Here is a 19,869-nt window from a genome sequence, read left to right as displayed (position 1 = left end):
AGATGTAAGATGGTAGCTGATCAAGGATTTTTGTTCAGCTTTAACGAAATAACTGTACCTATCTCAGATTACCCGATACAACGTAGCTTTTGATCTACAAATACAAATACTGGAAAAGCGAAAGCTTGAAAGAACAACGTCGGATAGGTCTCTACATCGCATACCATAGAACGTTACTTCAACTCAAATACTTTAAGCGCTGGCTCAAGGAAAACAAAGACCATTTATTTTGTCCTCACACTACAAATTCTGAACAAGCTACATTACTGAACTAGCTACTACAATTCTAGCTTATTGGAGATGAACTTGTATATATAGCCTTCAATATCAAAATTTTAACCGATACATCGATATATCAGTATAGAACACTTTCTGACAGTACAGACGACTCAAAACAATCTCATTGGGAGGCTTTCTTCAATACAACAAGCGTGGTAAATGATTAGAAAAAATTTAACCTTCAATATACCATCAAACTTTTTTCCTTTTTGCACTAATCGTAATTAAGAATCACACAGAAAAGATAAATAAAACCTCAAAATACCTGACTTAGGGTCGAGTCTTAATATTCCTTTGTAAGCATCAGCAATTAATATATTTCCTTGTCCATCACTCCGCAGGCCCAGAGGTCGGCCACAATTTTTAGCATCCCATTTGTATTCTACAAAAACAAAGTTGAAAGTTTCCTGTACTCTTCACAAGTGTAATCCAGGCAAAATTATTTAATAAAAATGGTGGCATTTCCTAGGTTTTATCAAAAATTAAGGATATATAAATATATAGATGTATTTTATGCTTTTTATATACACCATATAGATTTGGTTCTATGCTTTCAATTTAGTTCAGATTATTTCGAATGGAAATAAAGCTTCTGGAAATAAATTCTTGCGATGAATTTTGAACCAAAGCTTGAGTATTTAAGAAATGACTGTGTGACTCATATACAAAATATGAGAAGGGCATCTGAATATGATAATCGACAGATCTGGCATGATACACTGTATTTCTCATCACTTTGCGAAGTTGTTCAGTCCCGTCCCCTCTTCCCCTTATCCAGGAAAAACATGGTTACTTAATAGTATACAGCTATGAAAAATCTACAGGGTAAATAATATAAAACAATGAAAATTAACTGCATTAGCAGGAAATGATGCTTGAACATTAACAATGTCGTCGTCATAAAATTTTCATTATACCTTATTATGGAGTTTTTAAGGCAAGTTTTGTATATTAATATATCGGATAATCTGTTTCACATAAAATTCTATTAAAAAAAATGACTGATTTCGATTATTTTATCCAGGCAGGATTTGATACAATAATATTAAATTGTGTCTATTCACAAGAAAGACGACACAAGAGAGGCGAAATTCCATAGGTAACGCTTGTCCAAGGGACTTGTAGCTAGGATAAACATTCCTTAAAAATTTTGCCTGGGAAACAACATTTAGTAATGTAAAAAATGAAAAAATGACACATACAGAAGTCAAATAGAATGTGGGACTATCATCTGTAAATTATAACCAGTAACTCTGCTGGTGTTTGATCAGATTTTATATGGGTTGGCGTCTTTAAGAAAAAAAAAACAACAAACAACATAAACACCCCTTACAATCTTATTTATTTCAACCACATTTTCTGCTGAGTCGTGTACCTTTTTGTTTAAATACGAACGCTTTCTAATTTGAAAATCCTCAGCAAAATAAATAAACGTTGCTCGACCCCTTTTAAGGAACCGTACCTCGCAAAACTAACACAGGCTTAAGAATACAAAGAAAGACTGCAAAGAAATCAGAGATAAAAGACAATTACCACAGTGTCCAGTCCGAGCAACTACTTCGTACTTTCTTCCTCCATCAACTATTTTTAGAATAGCACCTCCTTGAATACCTGTATAAACTTCAGATACTCCATGCTAAAAATAAGAATTATTCAAAATTTTATAAAATAGAATATGCGTAAAAGAATATTCTTTTCACGTTGATATATATATATATATATATATATATATATATATATATATATATATATATATATATATATATATATATATATATATATATGTATATATATATATATATATATATATATATATATATATATATATATATATATATATATATATATATATATTTATATATATATATATATATATATATATATATATATATATATATATATATATATATATATATATATATATATATATATATATATATATATATATATATATATATATATATATATATATATATATATATGATTGCTGGGATCTAAAAAAAAAGGAAAATCAAGTGAAATTTCTCCCTCTTCCGGAAAATTCCTAGCAAAAAGATTACGCTCTTATTAATAATGATCACTATCTTTTTGAAAGTATTTGAAAAATTCCCAGTGAAGAGTTACCCTCCTGTATAAAACTCCTCTTTTGGAGCACCAAATCTACCTCCCCAAGCTTAAAATTCCAGCCATGGCAAGAAGTTTAGCAATGCATGCATGACATACATTTGATTTTGTGTACATAGATATATGTACAAAGTTTAAGTAGCTTCAAGTTCCTGTGGCCTTCTGAAGTAACAAACGAGGTTATGTCAAACAAAAGTGTCTATTCCTGCTGATTCGGATTCGAATATTATTAGCTTGAAGAGAGGGGGGGGGGTACAAATAGGAAACCCTACAGTATGAGACTCCAGTTTTCATCCAAAATGAATCTGGATGAATACATTCGCTGGTAACAAGGAACTGAAGTGGTGATCACTTCCTATATCATTTTTAACGAAAAAGACAGTTTTTTAAATATCGAAGCACAGGGACAAGAAATCGATCTTAAGCATAATAGCAAGGGTTTGGTAGTGGCCACAACCCCTTCTTCCGGTTTTAGTTGTAACCTGTCATATTGTGCACGGAGTAAAACACACATTACTGACAAGTCGAAACTTCCATAGCATACCAATTATGCTTCCACTAGACATTGCTGATATTTGGGCCTAGTATTGGAAGCATCGTAACTGACCGTAAATTTCACATCTTCTTTGAGAGAATTCTAGAAGCTGGTAAGTCTACTGAAGAAGAAATTACTTCGTTGGCGTGTTTGCGAAGGAACGTCTTGACGACTTTCTTTGGCCTCTTTCTCTTGACTCCTAGCAGAGGTAGTGGTTTACAACATAAGATAAGAGTATGTTTTTTATTATTATTAATTTATGGCCAAAGAAGTTATCTTCTTATTTACATCTAAAGGAAGTGCTTGGCAGCTTTACATGACTCAAGCGCTCTTTTTGTGTTGGGAAATGGAGTTCCCCAACCACTTCTGTGGCACACCTTTGGACTCCTTAACAAGAGGCTTTGTCATTCTCATAAAATGAATGTGCCGACCCCAGTCTCAATTCTAACTAGAGGGTCATTTGCATGTCCAGCTAGTTTCAACACGGGAAAAACCCATGAAGCATAACAAGAGGTCATAACAATTTAATAATTAGGCTTCGGGACCAAAGCACGAGGTTGTAACTTTCTCTGTTGAAAAAAATTTGTGCTGGGAAGGCAGGGAATAGAGCAGAGAATTTTAAAATTGCTTGCCATGAACTAATGTTCAAAACCAAAACATATGCATTTGAAATCGACTGAAAGAAAGGATATGTTACAATCTACATACTCTCATATAATTGCTGGAACCGATCAAGAAACGTGTTTGTAAGTACAAAGTGCTTCAAGTTTTTACTAATTTTTAATTTGTTAATTTTCGTTTCAGTCATTCAGTCCTTTCAGTAGTCAATTTATGGCTCATTTTTTAATCTGGTGACCAAGAATCGCAGAACACCGAGGTTGAAGTTGGTGGTTCAGCAGGTTTCAGATTCTTTCAGCCACGACTTTGTAAGTAAAGACTAATTTGCATGCAAAGAATTTATTTATGTTCATAGTATTTGGTTGGATCAAAAGGATCAACAACATTGGCACAGGAATTGAATCTAAGATGATCAAAAAAAAGGATACGTAGATCTCTATTCTCACTGACTACCTCAAGCTAAATACTAGTAAGGGTGCATCCGAAGTTTCCGAACCAAAAGCGCACCAACCAGTAGTGACTCCATGCGTAGATTGTTTCTAAAAGTAGCTCATATAACTAGTCAAAATAATTCTCAATTTATGTTTTAAGACCAAACTTCTTTTGTCTTGTATGGTCTTCTTGAAATCATTTAATTTCGCTTTCCCACGGTATATACAAAGGTATTCAGTATTTGAGCACTTATATCAGATATCAGTCAGTTGACTGATATCAGATAGAAAATTATTGTAATAAATTCACTAACAACTCCTCCAGTATGTTTAGAATTAATATATATATAGTTGATAGTTCTGTAGTGTGCAAACACAAGCATTAATAAACATGTTTAAAAAAAACGTTATTGAACAATTAATAGTGCGAACGAACTGACATTTAAAAACATTAAGGATATTTTAATCAGATTCTGTAGACTAATCTCGGTAGGTTTCACTGAAGCACTTGATTCCTTAGACACACCCCAAGCCCTGGAAAATAAAGTAAGTGCAGCCTAAAATGCAAATTTTTCTAGTTTTTACCATACCCCTAGAAACAATGTTCTGAATCCCCCTCTCTAATGGCTGTATCTTTTTTGCACCTACGGTTAAGCACTGCTTGCTAAGGGTATTCGTAACTTTATGTCTTCAACCCTAGCTCTAGAGTCTCAAGCTTAGCATCTTATGTATCTGCATATGCACTGATGTTTGTAAGTTGAAGTGAACTAGCATACAATAGTTTGATTTATGTGAGTCAAGTCAAACATATATAAAATTAGATCAATTACTGAAAATGCACCAATCACTCGGTGGGAAACATGTAGAGAATTTTTGGGTGTTTGCTTAGATGCACGGGTGTTGAAAACTGCCTTGGGCATATACTAAAATTAAATTAGTCGAATTTACTTTCAAAAATTCTTAATCCTTTGATGGCAAAAAGTCTTTTTTGTCATTTTTACAGTTTTTTTTAAATTTTTTTTGGACTAGCAGTTATTATTGAGGATTATTTTTATAACTATCAAGTTGGAATGAATCAGGTATTTTGATAGTCAAAGCTAAAAAAAAGTGTAAAAAGTGATTAGTTAGGACTGGCTCCAAAGCGGTTCGTTGGCTCGTTTTTTTCCTTTGAGTGGAAAATTTGAGTAAAGAAAAAGCTATAGTTTTAAATTATAGTTTGGAATATACTCAATTTCTAGTAAAATTCAAAAAAAAAGAAAATTCTTAAAAAAAAACTAATATAATCCAAAACTGTGATATTTACCCGATAGCAATCCCATTGGAACTATTAATTACATCGAAAAATGATTTAGGTTGTGTAATAATAAGTAATTTTTTCCTACTGGAAATAAAAGTCACCCTACCCCAAAAATAACATAAAAATCATTTTCATACAAATTATTTGGTTTTGGCTGTTTTGAAGAAATTGCCCCCCCCCCCCCAATTACAAAAAAAACTTTGTACCTACCTGAATGAGAGTTAACCTATCATTTACTTACAACTACCAATAAAGGTGTCAAATTAACTAAATTATAATAAAAATATCTGAAGCTGTAAACAAACGAACGTTTTTTCGTTTTGCTTAACGATTTGTTATTATTTTTGCTAAAGTTTTTTGTTTAAGTACCTGAGGCAACTTACAGTATTTGTTTAAATTATTCATACTTGTAGAAGTAGAAAATGTATAGATTTTCAAAAGATATACCAAACTCGACATTTTTTGAATGTTTTACAGTTCTACAAACAAACCAATATGTGCCAAGTATGTGAATATGCACCAACTGAAAGTGTAATTTCTTGTAAAATTGGGAGGTGCCACGGGATACCCCAGGGTTATGGCCTCATCTCTCTGTCTAATAAATCAACTATAGAATGGATATTCACCTTTGGATCTTCAACTTCAACAACAGATTCTGGTCCATGAATTTCTCCAACAAAAAGATTTTGCGCAGATGCTAGAAGATTATTTCTACTCAAATGTCCTGATGCACTAAAAGGCCTTGGGAGTCTAAAAGGAAAAAAAATACATGCAGATAAATGCTTTATGGCAGCAGTTTATACAAATTTATTGTAAGTTTTTTTGTAAATGAATTTTAGGAAAAAATACAAATGAACTGCGTTTTTAGTGTAAAGTCTAATAGAGGATTGATTGATTGATTTAATCTTGAAGAAATCATTTCATTTATCATGCAAATTTTTACTGGTTACAAGCTCCACATAAGACAATGCTTTGAAGTTCTATTTAGATAATACTTGATGTTTTGGCTATGCTTAGACAGAATGGGGAACAACCCTTCACCTTTACTCAATGAAATCCAATGGGATCCAATAACCAATGCTCGTCAGAACTAACAACGACTGGGAAATACTTGCAATTAACTTAAAAAGAGCTTTGTTTGACCAACTGTTACGACTGGTTACGTACACATACAGTTACGAACTGGTACGGAATAGCAACAGCAAAGATGAGACATTCACAATTGTTTTTCCTTTTCGGATCAGGTTCGAGGCAACAACGCACAGTCCCCTTGACCCTAGGGACAATTGCTAGGAGATCAGACTTATTTTGCTGGCTCAATTTTTTGTTTATTAGGTTAGTTGGCAGACGGAAATATCCTTCGTAAAATAAATGAAAGAAAACAAGGCATGATGCTGCTTATATCACAGCTAAAATATTACAAATTATAAAGAAACTTTCACCTTTCAGCTATTTTTCCTTTGTTCCATATATTAGTTTAAAAGATCACAGGAAAGCTTATATGCATTCCAAACACTAGAAAATCTCGTTTTCTTGTATTTTTTGGGGTTAAAACTAGCACATTGCGGTATCAGCCATAAATTATGTAACAAACAAATTTGTAGTCAACCTACTTAGTAATTTCGTTGAATGTAAACAAAAAAATGAAACGTGTTGTTTAGTTGCTTTGATTTTGGACTTCCAAATTGCAATATTAGCCACGTACTTGAAAGCAACAAGTTCAAATATTCCTGTACAATAATTTTGATGAACATCAAACACTGTCTTAAAATCTGAATTCTAGCAAGCTTTTATTCTGGATTTAGAGTTCATAAATTGACCATCAGATTCATTATCAACAAGTACAGAAGGCCTCAAATACCAAATTTGATGGAAATTAAACATATTTAAGAAATAAGAAATAACTCCCCAATTTCTCCATTAGAAATCTATATTGTAACAATCCTCAGGCTAGTAAAAAAAAAGTGTCTGTATTTTTGCTGTTGAAAAGAACAAAAATGGTGACCACCCTGAACTGTGGTCACGTTATTGTTTCGTTTTCTTTGTTTTTAAAAAGTAAGATGAAAAACAAAGTTTTTGGACGAAAAATAAGATGTAAAAACGAAAAAGAGAAAATTGTAATGCATATAGAAAATCATTTTAAAACAAACAATAATTACCAAACCTAAAACCAAAAAAAAGAACAGAAAAAAAAAACGACACAAACCTAGAAAGAACGAGAATCTCAATGGAGAAGATAGTCAAACATAAAAAGAACATAAAAAAAGTAATAAATAGAAGTCATGCATGAATCGAAGAGAAATCAAAACAACTTCACTTACCTTGGTAGTATTATCACTAAAGACGGTGGGAACAGTGAAGATGTTAAAAGTAGAATAGGTTAGGCTCAGGGTATTTTTTCACATTTAAAAAAAAAATTGGAAGAATAGGAAGATATGCAAACCAAGACTAGAATATTGGAAGCTACAGTGCTTACAGTGGTCAAATACGGCTCTGAAGTATGGGTACTCCGAAAAGCGGACGAAAATTTACTATATGTTTTCCAGAGAAATTGTCTACAGATTGTTCTGGATAGCGGCTGACTGAACGTATTTCAAACAGTAGATTGTAAGAAAAATGTGGTTTAATCCCACTTTCTAGGGCTATAATGAAAGAAAGGCTGAGATGACTAGGCCAAGTTCTGCAGATGAAGGATGACAGATTGCCAAAGATTGTCCTTTTTGGCCAGCCGTCCGGGGCTACACGGAAAACAGGTCGTCTTCGTTTGGATTGGGGAGATGTCATGAATAAAGATTTAAAGGAAATAGGAACTTCCTGGAAGGGTGTAAAGAGGGAGGCATTGAATAGATTATGTTGAAGCAAGAGTTTGCGTAGCTGTGTTGGCCTCAGGCGGCTTGGTGCTGCAGTGAGTTATTATTATTATTAGTAGTAGTAGTAGTAGTAGTAGTAGTAGTAATGCTTCTCTTCCTTCTATATTAAATTAAAAGGTATGGTGTGAGTGTAACTAAACCCTGCTCAACTCATTCCACTTAATCCAAACCTCGTCCAACTCATCTTACGTTTATTTCAACCCTATTCAACTTAACATACAGCATGGATTGAATCGAATTGGGAATCAGTTGAATGAGGGTTGAACTGCATGGGAATGATATAAATGAGGTCAAGTTGCATGAGGGTTGAGTTGAATAGGGATGAGTTGAGTATGGGTTGAGTTAAATGGGTTAAGTTAAGTTACATGAGAACAAAAATTTAGTCTATAAGAAATCATCAGCTTGATATTCGTAAAACTTCTGCAAGCACCAATCAATCATAGTTAAAATCTTCTATTATTTTGGGCTTTTGAATAAAATTAGGATTTTAAATATTGATCTCTTACCATGAAGGACACTTGCCATGTAGGCGTGAAGAATTGAAAAATAGCCATAGACACACTTGATATCTTTTGCTACTGAAAAGAAACACTAAATCTCGCCATTCAGGATTATGATCGTAAGTTCAATAAAATTAGGCTTAAGAAAAGTTAAGCAGCATAACATAGACAAATGGCTACACTACTGCATAGAAAATGGAACAGTACAATGCACGATCAACAACAAAACTTTTGAAGACAAAATGTGGATGAGGAGGATAATAAATTTTTGTTTTGCTGAAATTTCTAGTTAATTACACCTCGCGTGAGGAACATTCATAGGGGGCAGGAGAGGGATGTGGGGATTTGAGTGACATCCACTCACATTTCAGGGAGACCTAGAAATAAGCATGCAATACAAAATCTTAAAATATTACAAACACCTTTAAAATAATTTTGGAACGAACACAGGTCATTCCATTTGTAAATCTTGTCCCATTGAAAATGTTTCTAAGAGCAGAAAAATGACTAGACAAAATTTCTATTTCTTATAAAAAGAAAGTAGTATGTAACATCAGGAAGTACGCCCTGTTATGATGGCCTAAAGTGTATAACTTAAAAAAAAGATTTAATTTTTATCCAAAAAGAATTTGCTGTTGAGTATCTGAATACAATAACAAATGAGTAGGTAAGAATAGCACTTGAACTTACTTGTAGGAGGTCAGTTTCTCATATGGAGGAATTCCTGGCAGCACAGCAATTAGACAAAGCACAAGAACTGGGTCAACTAAGCATCTTAATAACCGGAACATAATCGTCTTTGACTGTAAAATGACAAAATCAGGTTCTTAAGAAGCCTTTAGGTCAAGAAAACAGAATATAAAACGAAAAAAATTTGACAATGAAAAATCAAAATTTATCTTTCTGATTAACTGAATCGGATTACAGTTAAAAAAAAAACTAGTTTTTTTTTATTGAGTTACTAGTAATAACGATAACGCTAGTAGCATCAGTAGCATTAATGTGTTGCCTTTACAGGTAGTTGCAATAGGAGTAGTAGTATTAAATGTACCTGTGATAGTAGTATTAGTTGTAGCATGCACAAATTGCCTTTAGGTCAGATGATCTTCCCCTTTTAGCATTCTCTGAAAGGTCCAACTTAGTACCCAAATCAATTCTTGAAATACACTCTTTGACAAAGCACAAGCACAAAGCATTTTTTGATTTCGTTTAAATTTCCCGTCAATATTGTAAATGGAGTCGTGTAGCAGTAGTAGTAGTAGTGATAGCAATAGTAGTGTTGATAGTTTTAGTAGTAGTGGTAACATGCAAATATTCCCTTTTTGATCATCTCTCTTATGATTTCCTGAAAATTCAAAGTTAAATATATTCAGTCATTCCCGAGTTGGGCCCTCTTGAAAATCCACATATCATGCACATAACATGCTTTAATTTAGTTCAACACTCCTCTCAACACTTTCTGAAAGTAATATAAGCCCAATGTGTTCTGTCACCATGTAAGCTTGGTGGAAAACCTTAATACAGACAGATAAAACAAGTTTGTTCTCAAGTGAGTACCATTATGTACAAAAATACCTTTTCTTCTTCTGCACTTTCATTTTTGACTTGTTCTGATTCTTACTGTCCTTTAACAGAACAGATCTTTGTTCATGACTGTCACTTTTGAAACTCTTGACACTTGCTTTAGCATGTCTGCTATCCCTACATTTTTTGTTCTTTACATTTATCTTTCATTTGAGAAATTCTGATCCCTGCTGTTGCTTATAATTCTCACTGCAGGTTATCTTCTAACTGTATATTTCCTTCATTCTTGTGGGTGTATATCTTCTAATTACACATTTTTCCGTTCTTCATTTTGATTTGTTCTGATCCTCATTGTCACATGTCTTGTAACCCAATATTTCTTTTCTTCACTATCATTTTTGAGTTGTTGGGATTCTTGATGTTACTTATCTTTTAACTGCATGTTGTTATGTTCTTTAATTTTGTTTTGACTTGTTCTAATTTTTGGTTTCACTAATATTTTAACTACATATCTCTTTGATCGTTATTTTTGTTTATCATTGCTTCAGACATTTTTTTTCAGTGCCTTTTGCCATAGTGGCTTGAATTTGTCTTTGCACTTTTGATGGTCTAGGTTGTTCATTATCACCTTTTGTATCTTTACATTTTATGGGTTGTTCTCTTCATCTTGCTTCATTTGATGGTCCAATTTGTTCGTTCTGAGCTTACGGTTTTGTCCTCTTTTGTTCCTTTTTGTACTCATTTTTTCTAATGTTAGTTTACATTTATGTCCCCTGGATATTCTGAAACTGCTGAAAATGCCTATTGAAATTTATATCACCAAATAAGGGCACATGAATTTACAGATTTCTAAATTTTTGTTTTGCAAATGCTTCTAAAACAGTTTTAAAATCTATTTTCATTGTGTTTTCACTTTTAGTCAGCATGATCGCTAAGCAATTTAGTCTATCCTGATTTATTGCTGATAAAACATAGTTTTTTTTTATTGGTTCTAGCCTGGAAAATGATCTCTCTTCAGAAGCAACGCTTACTGGAATTGTAAAGAACATTTCATAATTTTGAGAACCAATTGTTCATTTTCATGGCGGCATGGGGTCCTTTCAAATACAAGGCCCAATTGTTCTAGTCACCCTTCTTTTGGCCATGGCTCTATTGTACTGCCTATAAAATTGGTAAGACTCAAAATGTTCCTTTCTTAACCAATGAAAAAGGCTGTGACAATTAAAAACAAACAGAAATTAATTTTGAAAACCTTCTTCTGCAAAAGAAATTTTTCAAAGAAGACTTAATGGCTAAATTAAACCAAAGGTGAGCAGAAATAAATTCAAGTATTTGTTTCAAATGTAAAACCTAAAGGAACAGAAATTTTAACAAATAACCAAGCTAACTCAAAACAAGCTTGCAGAAACGAAGAGGAGTAGAAAAGATACCCCATCCTTTTTAAAGACCTAAACATAATTTACATTTTACTGAAAACAAATTTCATCTTAAATGTTTTCTCTTTCTATAACTTTACTAAATCTGAAAATTAATAAAACTTTGAAGAATGAATATCAGTATATATATCAAACTGTCAATCCACATTCATTTGTTGTTTTTTCCCCAAAAATCTTCTGTATGACATAATTTTTTTGTTCTTTTTATATTATGAAAGATAAAAGCACATGGCTTGAAATAAGGATTATTTTCAGAAAAGTGCAAATTATGTTCTGGTCTTTAGATGGCATAGGACTGTCATCATGATTCCTCTTAGTTTCTGCTTGCTTTAGATTTGCCTTAGGTTATTTATTGTAATTTCTGTATGCTTTGGGATTAATTTATTTATTGATAGTTAATTATTATAGTTTTACATTTGAAAAATTATTTCAATTTATTTCTACTCATCTTTGGCTTCATGCAGCTTGTTAATTTTCTTTCACAAACTTCTCTTGTGAAAGATGTTTTTTAAATATAATGGTAAAAAATCGTAGGGAAATTGAAAGGTTCAGTTGATGAGCCTAGATAAAAGAAAGAAAAGCCAAAGAAATCTCAGAGCAAAATAAGACTTTAGGCCAACAGAAGAAAATAGCAACCACCAAAGAAAATGATTGCTGTAGTTGTCAACTTGGTGTTTTTGAATGAGCTATAGCTTTGACTATGTCTATGCAAAATGATTTACCCTCCAAAAAATAGATTTCTATATCCCGATCATCTAAAACCACTTACAGTCACATCAATGAGCACTGCTATTAATTCTAACCAGGCTTGGCTAGGGTGCAACATCTCTTCTGATAGATATACTTCAAATAAGAACTCCTTGCCCTTCCCCCAGGAAGGTTTAATCAAGCCTAAGCTGTAAAATTACATTGTTCATGAGAAACAATATACCTCCTTCACCAAAGTTGCCCACCAAATAAATAGGGGGCAACTAGGCCCCCTCCCACACTTATTTTTCTCCCAAAGACACTGGATCAAAATTTTGAGATAGCCATTTTGTTCAGCATAGTCAAAATATCTAACAGCCATGTTTTGAGGACATATTAATCCCCCACAGTCCCTGGGGGAAGGACTGCAAGTCATAAACTTTGCCCACTGTTTACATATAGTATTGGTTATTGGTGAGCATACAGACATTTTCAGGGAGGATTTTTTTCTGGTGGAGGTGGGGATCAGGAGGATTGGGTTACATGGGAGAATTTTTCCATGGGGGAAGATAATTTTTACGAAAGGGGCACTGGATATCCAAGCATTATTTCAAAAACAATCAGAAATTAAATTTAAAAAAAACAAGTTTTTTCAACTGAAAGTAAAGAGTAACGTTAAAATTTAAATGAACAGAAATTATTACATATATGATGGGGTTTTCCCCTTGTCAATACCTTACTTTTTACTCTAAAGTATATTTAGTAATTTCAAAAGAGCTATTTATTTTAATTAAATGAATTTGGTGATTCAGGGGCCATTCTTACAGAATTCAGGGGCCCCCTTGTAAATACCTTGCTCTTTACACTGAAGTTCAAATTTTAAAAATAATGGCTGATATATATAATAATTTGTTTGTGTTATTTTTCAGCTAATCTTACCATTTTCTTTTACTTCAAACAGCTTCATAACTATGATTCTTATGTGATAATAAATCAAAGACATTGTATGTCTTTGGCTTGTGGTTGTTAATAAATAGCAAAAAACAAGTTTTTTCCAACTGAAAGTAAGGAATATTATTAAAACTTATTATTATGTTTATCTTTTATAGATCTTTTCTTTCATTCATTTCAGTCATATGAGAATTACTCAGCTTGTGACTCTCATATTCAAAATAGTTCTAACCTCTTTGGTCATTTTGTTACTATGCCTTAAAAAACTAGTTCTGCAAATACCCTAACAATAATTTAATTTACCTGGGAGAATCTTTCCTCCCAATGGTGCTGGTACTATCAGTGGCATAGATATTATTATCTTTGCAGACAATCCACCTGGCTTCTAATTGGACACTTGTATATTTCTTTATGTATCCTTTGTTGAGACATTGGGAGTCAGGAATACCAATACCCCCCCCCCCTAATGCAGATTCTTGAAAGAAAATCTAATCACAAACATATTAACCACTACAATATAAAGCACCTTCAATATATTCTAATAAAAACTTGTAACTTTGTAACTTTGTCAGTTGACATTAAAAAGTGAATTGGGTGATCCTCTAGCAGCAACAAACAATTTGACCATAATTACATGTCATTTCCAACCCATTCAGTGAGATGGCAAATAGAAAAATACTTTTGTTTGACCTAATAGCCTATTGATTGTTATGTGGCTTCTCTAGGACTATAACAATTAGGTCATGGAATGGATTATTGTAAGGGTTGTTTGTCAATGTCTAGTCATGGTCTATACAATTGGTTGGCTAAGTTGTTTCACTCCGTACTACCCCTTGTTAAAAATATATTGCATTGGTTGCAGCAGATATTGTGTCCTCTATGATACGTGATTGGGGCTCTATTTATGATGATATTGCCCAATAAAAGTACCCAGATCAATGGTTTGTGCAACCAGATTCAGCAAGCAAGCTTTATGGCCAACAAATCTCTGACCAGGCAAATACCCACTGTTTATCAGTTTGTTGATATAGCCCATGAATTCCAGCATATAGGCTAGTACATATTGTCCATATTTACTTTAGAGGATTTTTCAACTCTGTCAGCAGTGAGTCTCTTTGACTGATACATGAATGAACAGATATCCCTGAAAATCAATACTGCCAGTTCAAACGTAAATACAATTCAGGTACAGCCTATATTTTCACATTAGAAGGTGGGTGACAGGGCTAGATTTAAAGGTTTGGAAAAGTGCATCTAGCACTTTGACATTAAACCACATTGGTCTAGTTTTTGTTAAGAAAAAATCGCTTGGTGACTGTTTATTGTGCTCTTAGGAATCAGCCTAGTTAGCCCATTGGTATTTCCAGGCCTATTGAGGATAAATATCATTACAAATGTTCATAAAGATTATGGATACATTCCTGATACTTTCATCAGCCTAACTAAACTACTCTCAAATAGAGCAAACAGCTTCTAAACAACAGTTTCACCAAATAAGGAACCTTGGTTTCTTTTATTAACAAGTTTCCTTCATATGAGGCCTAACACGAAATATTTAACATTGCCTGTGATGGAGAATAATAAAACCTGTTCTTGAATTAGTAAGCTTTCAGAAACCATAGAATGCTAGGCTAAAGAGAAAATAAGTCATACAAAATTATACGCTTATAGGCAATAGAAAATACGGCTCATCAGGAGGAATTTTCTATTCAACTAATTTAGTTGGTATTTAAAAATAGGGACGATCCTATAAACAATTATTTATATACCTGAACGCCGATAACCTGAACTCAGGTATATATGCCTGAACGCCTCCGAAATTTGTGAACAACACAATTCATTGTGCTTTAAAACTAGAAACTAATTTTTCTACCTCTAAATCAGTAGTATAAGTTCTGTTTTCCAAAAAAAGAGTGATTTTTCTGAATATAATTGATTGTTACCAAAATTTAATTTGTGTTGGAATATTCTATTTTGCAACGACTTTCTGCAACGATTTATGATTCTTCTTAAGAACAATAACAAATGGAGAATTTGCGGAAAGGCCTATTGAATTGCTTATATTAATTTCACTGTTCCAATATTCTGAGATGCATTTGAAATTTCTGTTTAACCATATCACACAAATGTTATGACACTTGAGGTGCCATACCAATTTTCATGCATTGTGGATACAAAAATCTTAATCAAGAGTAAACAGATTTTTCTTTTTGAGGTATTAGCAACCACTCAAGAGAATAAATAATTGACTATTTCGCTCCTGGGTGCTGCTTTTTTTATGGCTCGTTATTGTTTTTCAGACCGAAACATTCATAAACTATTCTGAAAGGGCTCTGCAAAACCATTCGAAGCTGTTCCTACTAAAACTTAATACAAACTGAAATAAAGTCAAGTGGTAGTTCAAGTATACAATAAACATAGCTCACTATCAATAAGTAAGTGAAACGTAAAACAAGCAGAAATTACCATAAATATTCAATTTAAAGTTAAGACCAAAATAAGCTACTACAAACAGATGTAAAGCTTATACCCCCTATGACTCATGAAAGCCAGAGCGTCAATTTTGCTTTGTTAAAACGCGATTCTTGGTACCAGCTTTGAGTTGTTGTTTTTTTTTTTGTCATAACATCGGGAAAATCCTCATTGTAACTAAGAAAAATGAGCAGAACTAATTAAATGGACCACAATTTATATTGAAATTCATTCTTGAAAGTCTCAGTAATTTTATGTTAATTAACATTATAAAAGACTAAATGTTTAAAATACATTTTGTCTTCAGTTCAACCTTTTTGCTAATTGTTCCGATGACAACAATTTTGGAACCCCTCCTACAAAATATAAGATTGTGTCCCAAAATATATCCCTAATAGAGAAACCATGAAACTAGCGTTTAAATCTGTAGATCAGAACTTTTTTTTGTGCTTGTGTTGAGGGCAAGGTCCTTCAGACGCAAATCCCCTTGCCTACAAAAAAAAAATTAAACTAAATCCACATAAAACGTATTAAACTTTAGGTGCCTTTTCAATTTTCTTTTTTTTGTGGATGCAAATTCTTAAGAGCCTCGCAAGGCATGAGAGTTCGCCAGCTCTTGTTTGTGGTACTCCCTGTTCTTTCTGAGTTTAACTTTTCAGTTTAAGAGTTTAACGTTTCAATTATTTATTAATAGCAATTTATTTTCTTTTTGCACTTGATTTACTCGTATTTAAATTTTATCGTCTATATTAAATTTTATATTGTATTAAATGTCTAATCGTCTTGGATTTAAGGTAGGTTTTTGCTTTCCTTTAAAACGCTACTATTGGGGAAAAAGCTTTTTAAATTAATTTTTGTGTAATCTCTTGTGTTTTTTCGTTATAAATCAAAATTTTAGCTAGCTTTTTATTTATTGGACAAAATTTTATAACAAACTTTGAAAATAATTGTACTAGAGAACTTTAAGCGAATTGGTACGTTGATTTTCCTTTGGTAGTACAATTAAAATACCAACCAAAGAAATTTTTTAAGAGCTAAGAGGGCTATAGAGTACAAGAGCAAAAATCAGCCGCGTATTTGAGAAAAAATCTTACCATCTGGCTCCTTCGATGTGTCAAGAACTTTGTTTGTGCTGAATCTATGACATCATAAACATAAGCAATATTTTTTTTTCGTCAGCTGATGTTGGGCATTGGCCAAACGGAATAGCAAAGTTGTGCCACGATCGACAAAGCCCTAGCAATAAGTTACTGAACTTCAGTTTCAATGGATTAGCTGTCATTGATGGCAAAACCGAGGTAGGTGAATGACTTGACAGCTTCAGCAGAATGCCCTATTATGTTGAATACTGGTGAGTTGATGGTATTTCCTGTAGTGCCAGCGACAATTATTTTTGTTTTTGCCGGTATTCATACTGTTAAGATTTCATATAGCAATGTGTTAAGGGTTTCTACTTGCTCAGCTGTTGAATTGCATATCAGAGAAATATCATCTGCGGTGTCCCGATTGGTAATAAACTCCACCACCATACTTTAGTCAGAGGAAGAGCCGGTCTGTCATTTGTGGCATAACATAATCAACCACCAAATTCAAAAGTTCTAGAGAAGCATCACAGCTCTGCCATACACCAGTATTCGTTTTAAAAAGTAGGATTCAGTTCTATTGACTTGGAGGTGGTTTTGTGTACCAGTTTAGAGCACCTTGAAATGGCAGGGTTATTTTCAAGGATACCTGCTCGTTCTAATATCAGCCAAAGAGACTCACGGCTGACAGAGTCGAAAAATCCTCTAAAGTCAATACGGAAAATATGTACTATATGCTGGAACTCGTGGGCTGTTTCGACGAACTGATAAACATTGAGTATTTGCCTGGTCGGCGATTTGTTAGCCATGAAGCTTGTTGCTGAATCTGGTTGTAACCACAGTTGAACAGGGTACTTTTATTGGGCAATATTATCACAAATGGTTTGCTGGGAACTGACAATAGTGTGATTCCTATATTTTGGGCAAGTATCTAAAGTGCCTTTGCGATTCCAATGATGTTCGATTATCCCGTCCTGTCATTCTTGAGCAATCAGTTTGGCTGTCCAAAGAAGGAAGAACAGCATATGTAGCCGAAGCAACATCCTTGATCCTTCTTACATTTTTCGTTCGACAGTCATACCCAAGGCTCTTGGTGCTTTGTAGTGTTTTAATATCCGAGGAAATATTGTGTCTTTTCTACTGAAGGGGATTAGAGTCTGTTATGTTCTTATGTTCATTTACTGAGCAGACACTTTCAGGTTGGGTCGACGACACTTTCAATGTTTAGCAACTTTGCAAAATGTTTTCTTCAACGTTCTACCTCTGCGGTCTTGTCTTCGAGCATTACATTGTTGATGGATTTGATTGTGAATACCTTTGGAGGTTCTCAGAGGCTTTATAATAAAACCAAAAATGGTTATAAACTAATGGAACAGGATTAGCTAATGCTAGCAAAACAGAGAGTAAGAAGAAAGGCTAAAACATCTTTACATACAGCCTATTATACTTATAGAAATAGTTGCAAGACACTTGAACTGTTTTTTTTCCTTGCCAATTAAATATTCTGCAACCCTACTTTGATTGCGTCGTAGTAGCATTCTAGCCAATATCCAATTGAATTAAATTTCTCTTTAGATTTTGGACTACAGAAACAAAAAAAGCTATAAGGCTTTCGAGACAAACTTTTCTATTCATGGATAGCGCTGCTTTGAAATTGAGTACATTCATTAATGTAATAATATAAAAATATTATAAAATTAACGCACAAAAATATTTATGGTTTCAAACTATGAACAGTTTCAAGCTTGGCGAGATTAATATTAAAAAGTCCTAACAAGCTTCGATTTTAGTCTAGCTAACTGGATAGTCGTTTTGTTGTTAGTGTGCTTTTTCTTCCTAGTATGCCGCTCTGATAATTTTAACGAACATAACATTGTGCATCATTTCACCGATTACTGTCAAATAAAATAGGGATTGAATTTGAATAAAAGAGTTTTACTAACATTATAGTAACATTCTTTAATAGTATACTTTTGTAACAGATACGTATTGAAAATTTTGAAACTTTACAGTTTCTACAAGAGCTTTATTACCATCTTTAATTTATCTTTAATACCATCTAAGGGGTTCAGTGCAGCTAACTTCTTCATTGAAAACAATAAGGAAAGAAATCGAGGAAAATTTTCTTAATCTTGTTAGAAGAAGCAGAAGGATTATCAAAATGGGTTTTAGCTTGTAGAAGTTTTGGAAAGGTAAAGGCACTATTTTTTTTTTTACTGAACAGAGACTACCCTCCTTTGTAGTATAGCCTCTATTACCTTTAATTAAGGTGGATTATAGGCCTCTCAGGCTACAGTTTGCGCCCGTCCCCTCTAATATGCAAATAGGCCTACAGCCCAAATTATAACTGGTAAAATTGGTGCAAACAGTATTAATGGCTTTCATATAAAGTGAATATATAACTTACATGATCCTCATTACCTGATGTCCTGATACATTACCTGATGTCCCTGTATCATCACTCTCTAGATGGTTGTTATTTGATTCATCAAAGTTGTGTTTCTCTGTGTCAGTGTCTATCTGGGTTTGTAATTTAAACCAAGGGTAAAGGTCTCTCTACCCTAATCTATGATTTATGTTCAGTAAAATTCCAGTTGATTGACTTTGACTATCTTGGAAAGGGGTTAGGTTTGGAAAATGAAACTTTAAGGGATGGGTCTAAAGGCTAAAGTATATCCCTGGAAGGTATTTTGAAGTACCCACTTCCACTCCTTCTCCCTCTATAGGGCTCTGAATTTTGCCTACATGACAAGTCTATACCTATTGAAATTTTGACAAAACAATATTTTACTCTAATAGGAAATATATTTGCATATCTTTAAAACCTTATAAGTTGGGATTGAGCAAAGTTATGAAGCTGAAAATAATTTGTTATACTTCATTCAAGCAGAAGATCTATTTTGCAAGGTTTCACTTTTATAACACATGTTTTTAAAGATCAGGGCCCTCTAGAAGGAGTAGAGGTGGGTACTTCAAAATACCTTCCCAGTACATACTTTAGCCTTTAGTCTCATCCCTGAAAGTCTATGCTCTGGAGATGTTCAGTTAAGATACAATGTCTTT

General features: G+C 33.2%; 2 protein-coding genes across 5 annotated transcripts in view; one reads left to right on the top strand and one right to left on the bottom strand.

Moving 5' to 3' along the window:
• The window catches only part of LOC136031961 (adipocyte plasma membrane-associated protein-like), a 35,419-nt gene extending 20,402 nt beyond the window's left edge, over positions 1 to 15,017 (bottom strand). The window contains exons 1-5 of one of the 3 annotated variants that reach the window (XM_065711986.1): positions 14,906 to 15,017; positions 9,345 to 9,457; positions 5,911 to 6,034; positions 1,813 to 1,915; positions 545 to 661 (exon numbers count right to left, since the gene is read on the bottom strand). In XM_065711986.1, the coding sequence (XP_065568058.1) occupies positions 545 to 661; positions 1,813 to 1,915; positions 5,911 to 6,034; positions 9,345 to 9,445 (445 nt within the window). In that variant the 5' untranslated portion in view covers positions 9,446 to 9,457; positions 14,906 to 15,017. The other 2 variants (XM_065711995.1, XM_065711977.1) reach the window with 2 other exon arrangements.
• Positions 15,018 to 18,874: 3,857 nt separating this feature from the next.
• Positions 18,875 to 19,869, top strand: part of LOC136031948 (uncharacterized) — a 51,216-nt gene continuing 50,221 nt past the window's right edge. For both annotated transcript variants that reach the window (XM_065711965.1, XM_065711957.1), the window contains exon 1: positions 18,875 to 18,998. The gene's annotated coding sequence lies outside the window, so the exon portion shown is untranslated. The remainder of the gene's footprint in view (positions 18,999 to 19,869) is intronic.

Source organism: Artemia franciscana, chromosome 1 (assembly GCF_032884065.1).
Source record: "Artemia franciscana chromosome 1, ASM3288406v1, whole genome shotgun sequence".
Classification (NCBI taxonomy): Eukaryota; Metazoa; Arthropoda; class Branchiopoda; order Anostraca; family Artemiidae; genus Artemia; species Artemia franciscana.
The sequence above is the reverse complement of the archived record's forward strand: the minus strand, read 5'-3'. Positions and strand labels throughout refer to the sequence as shown.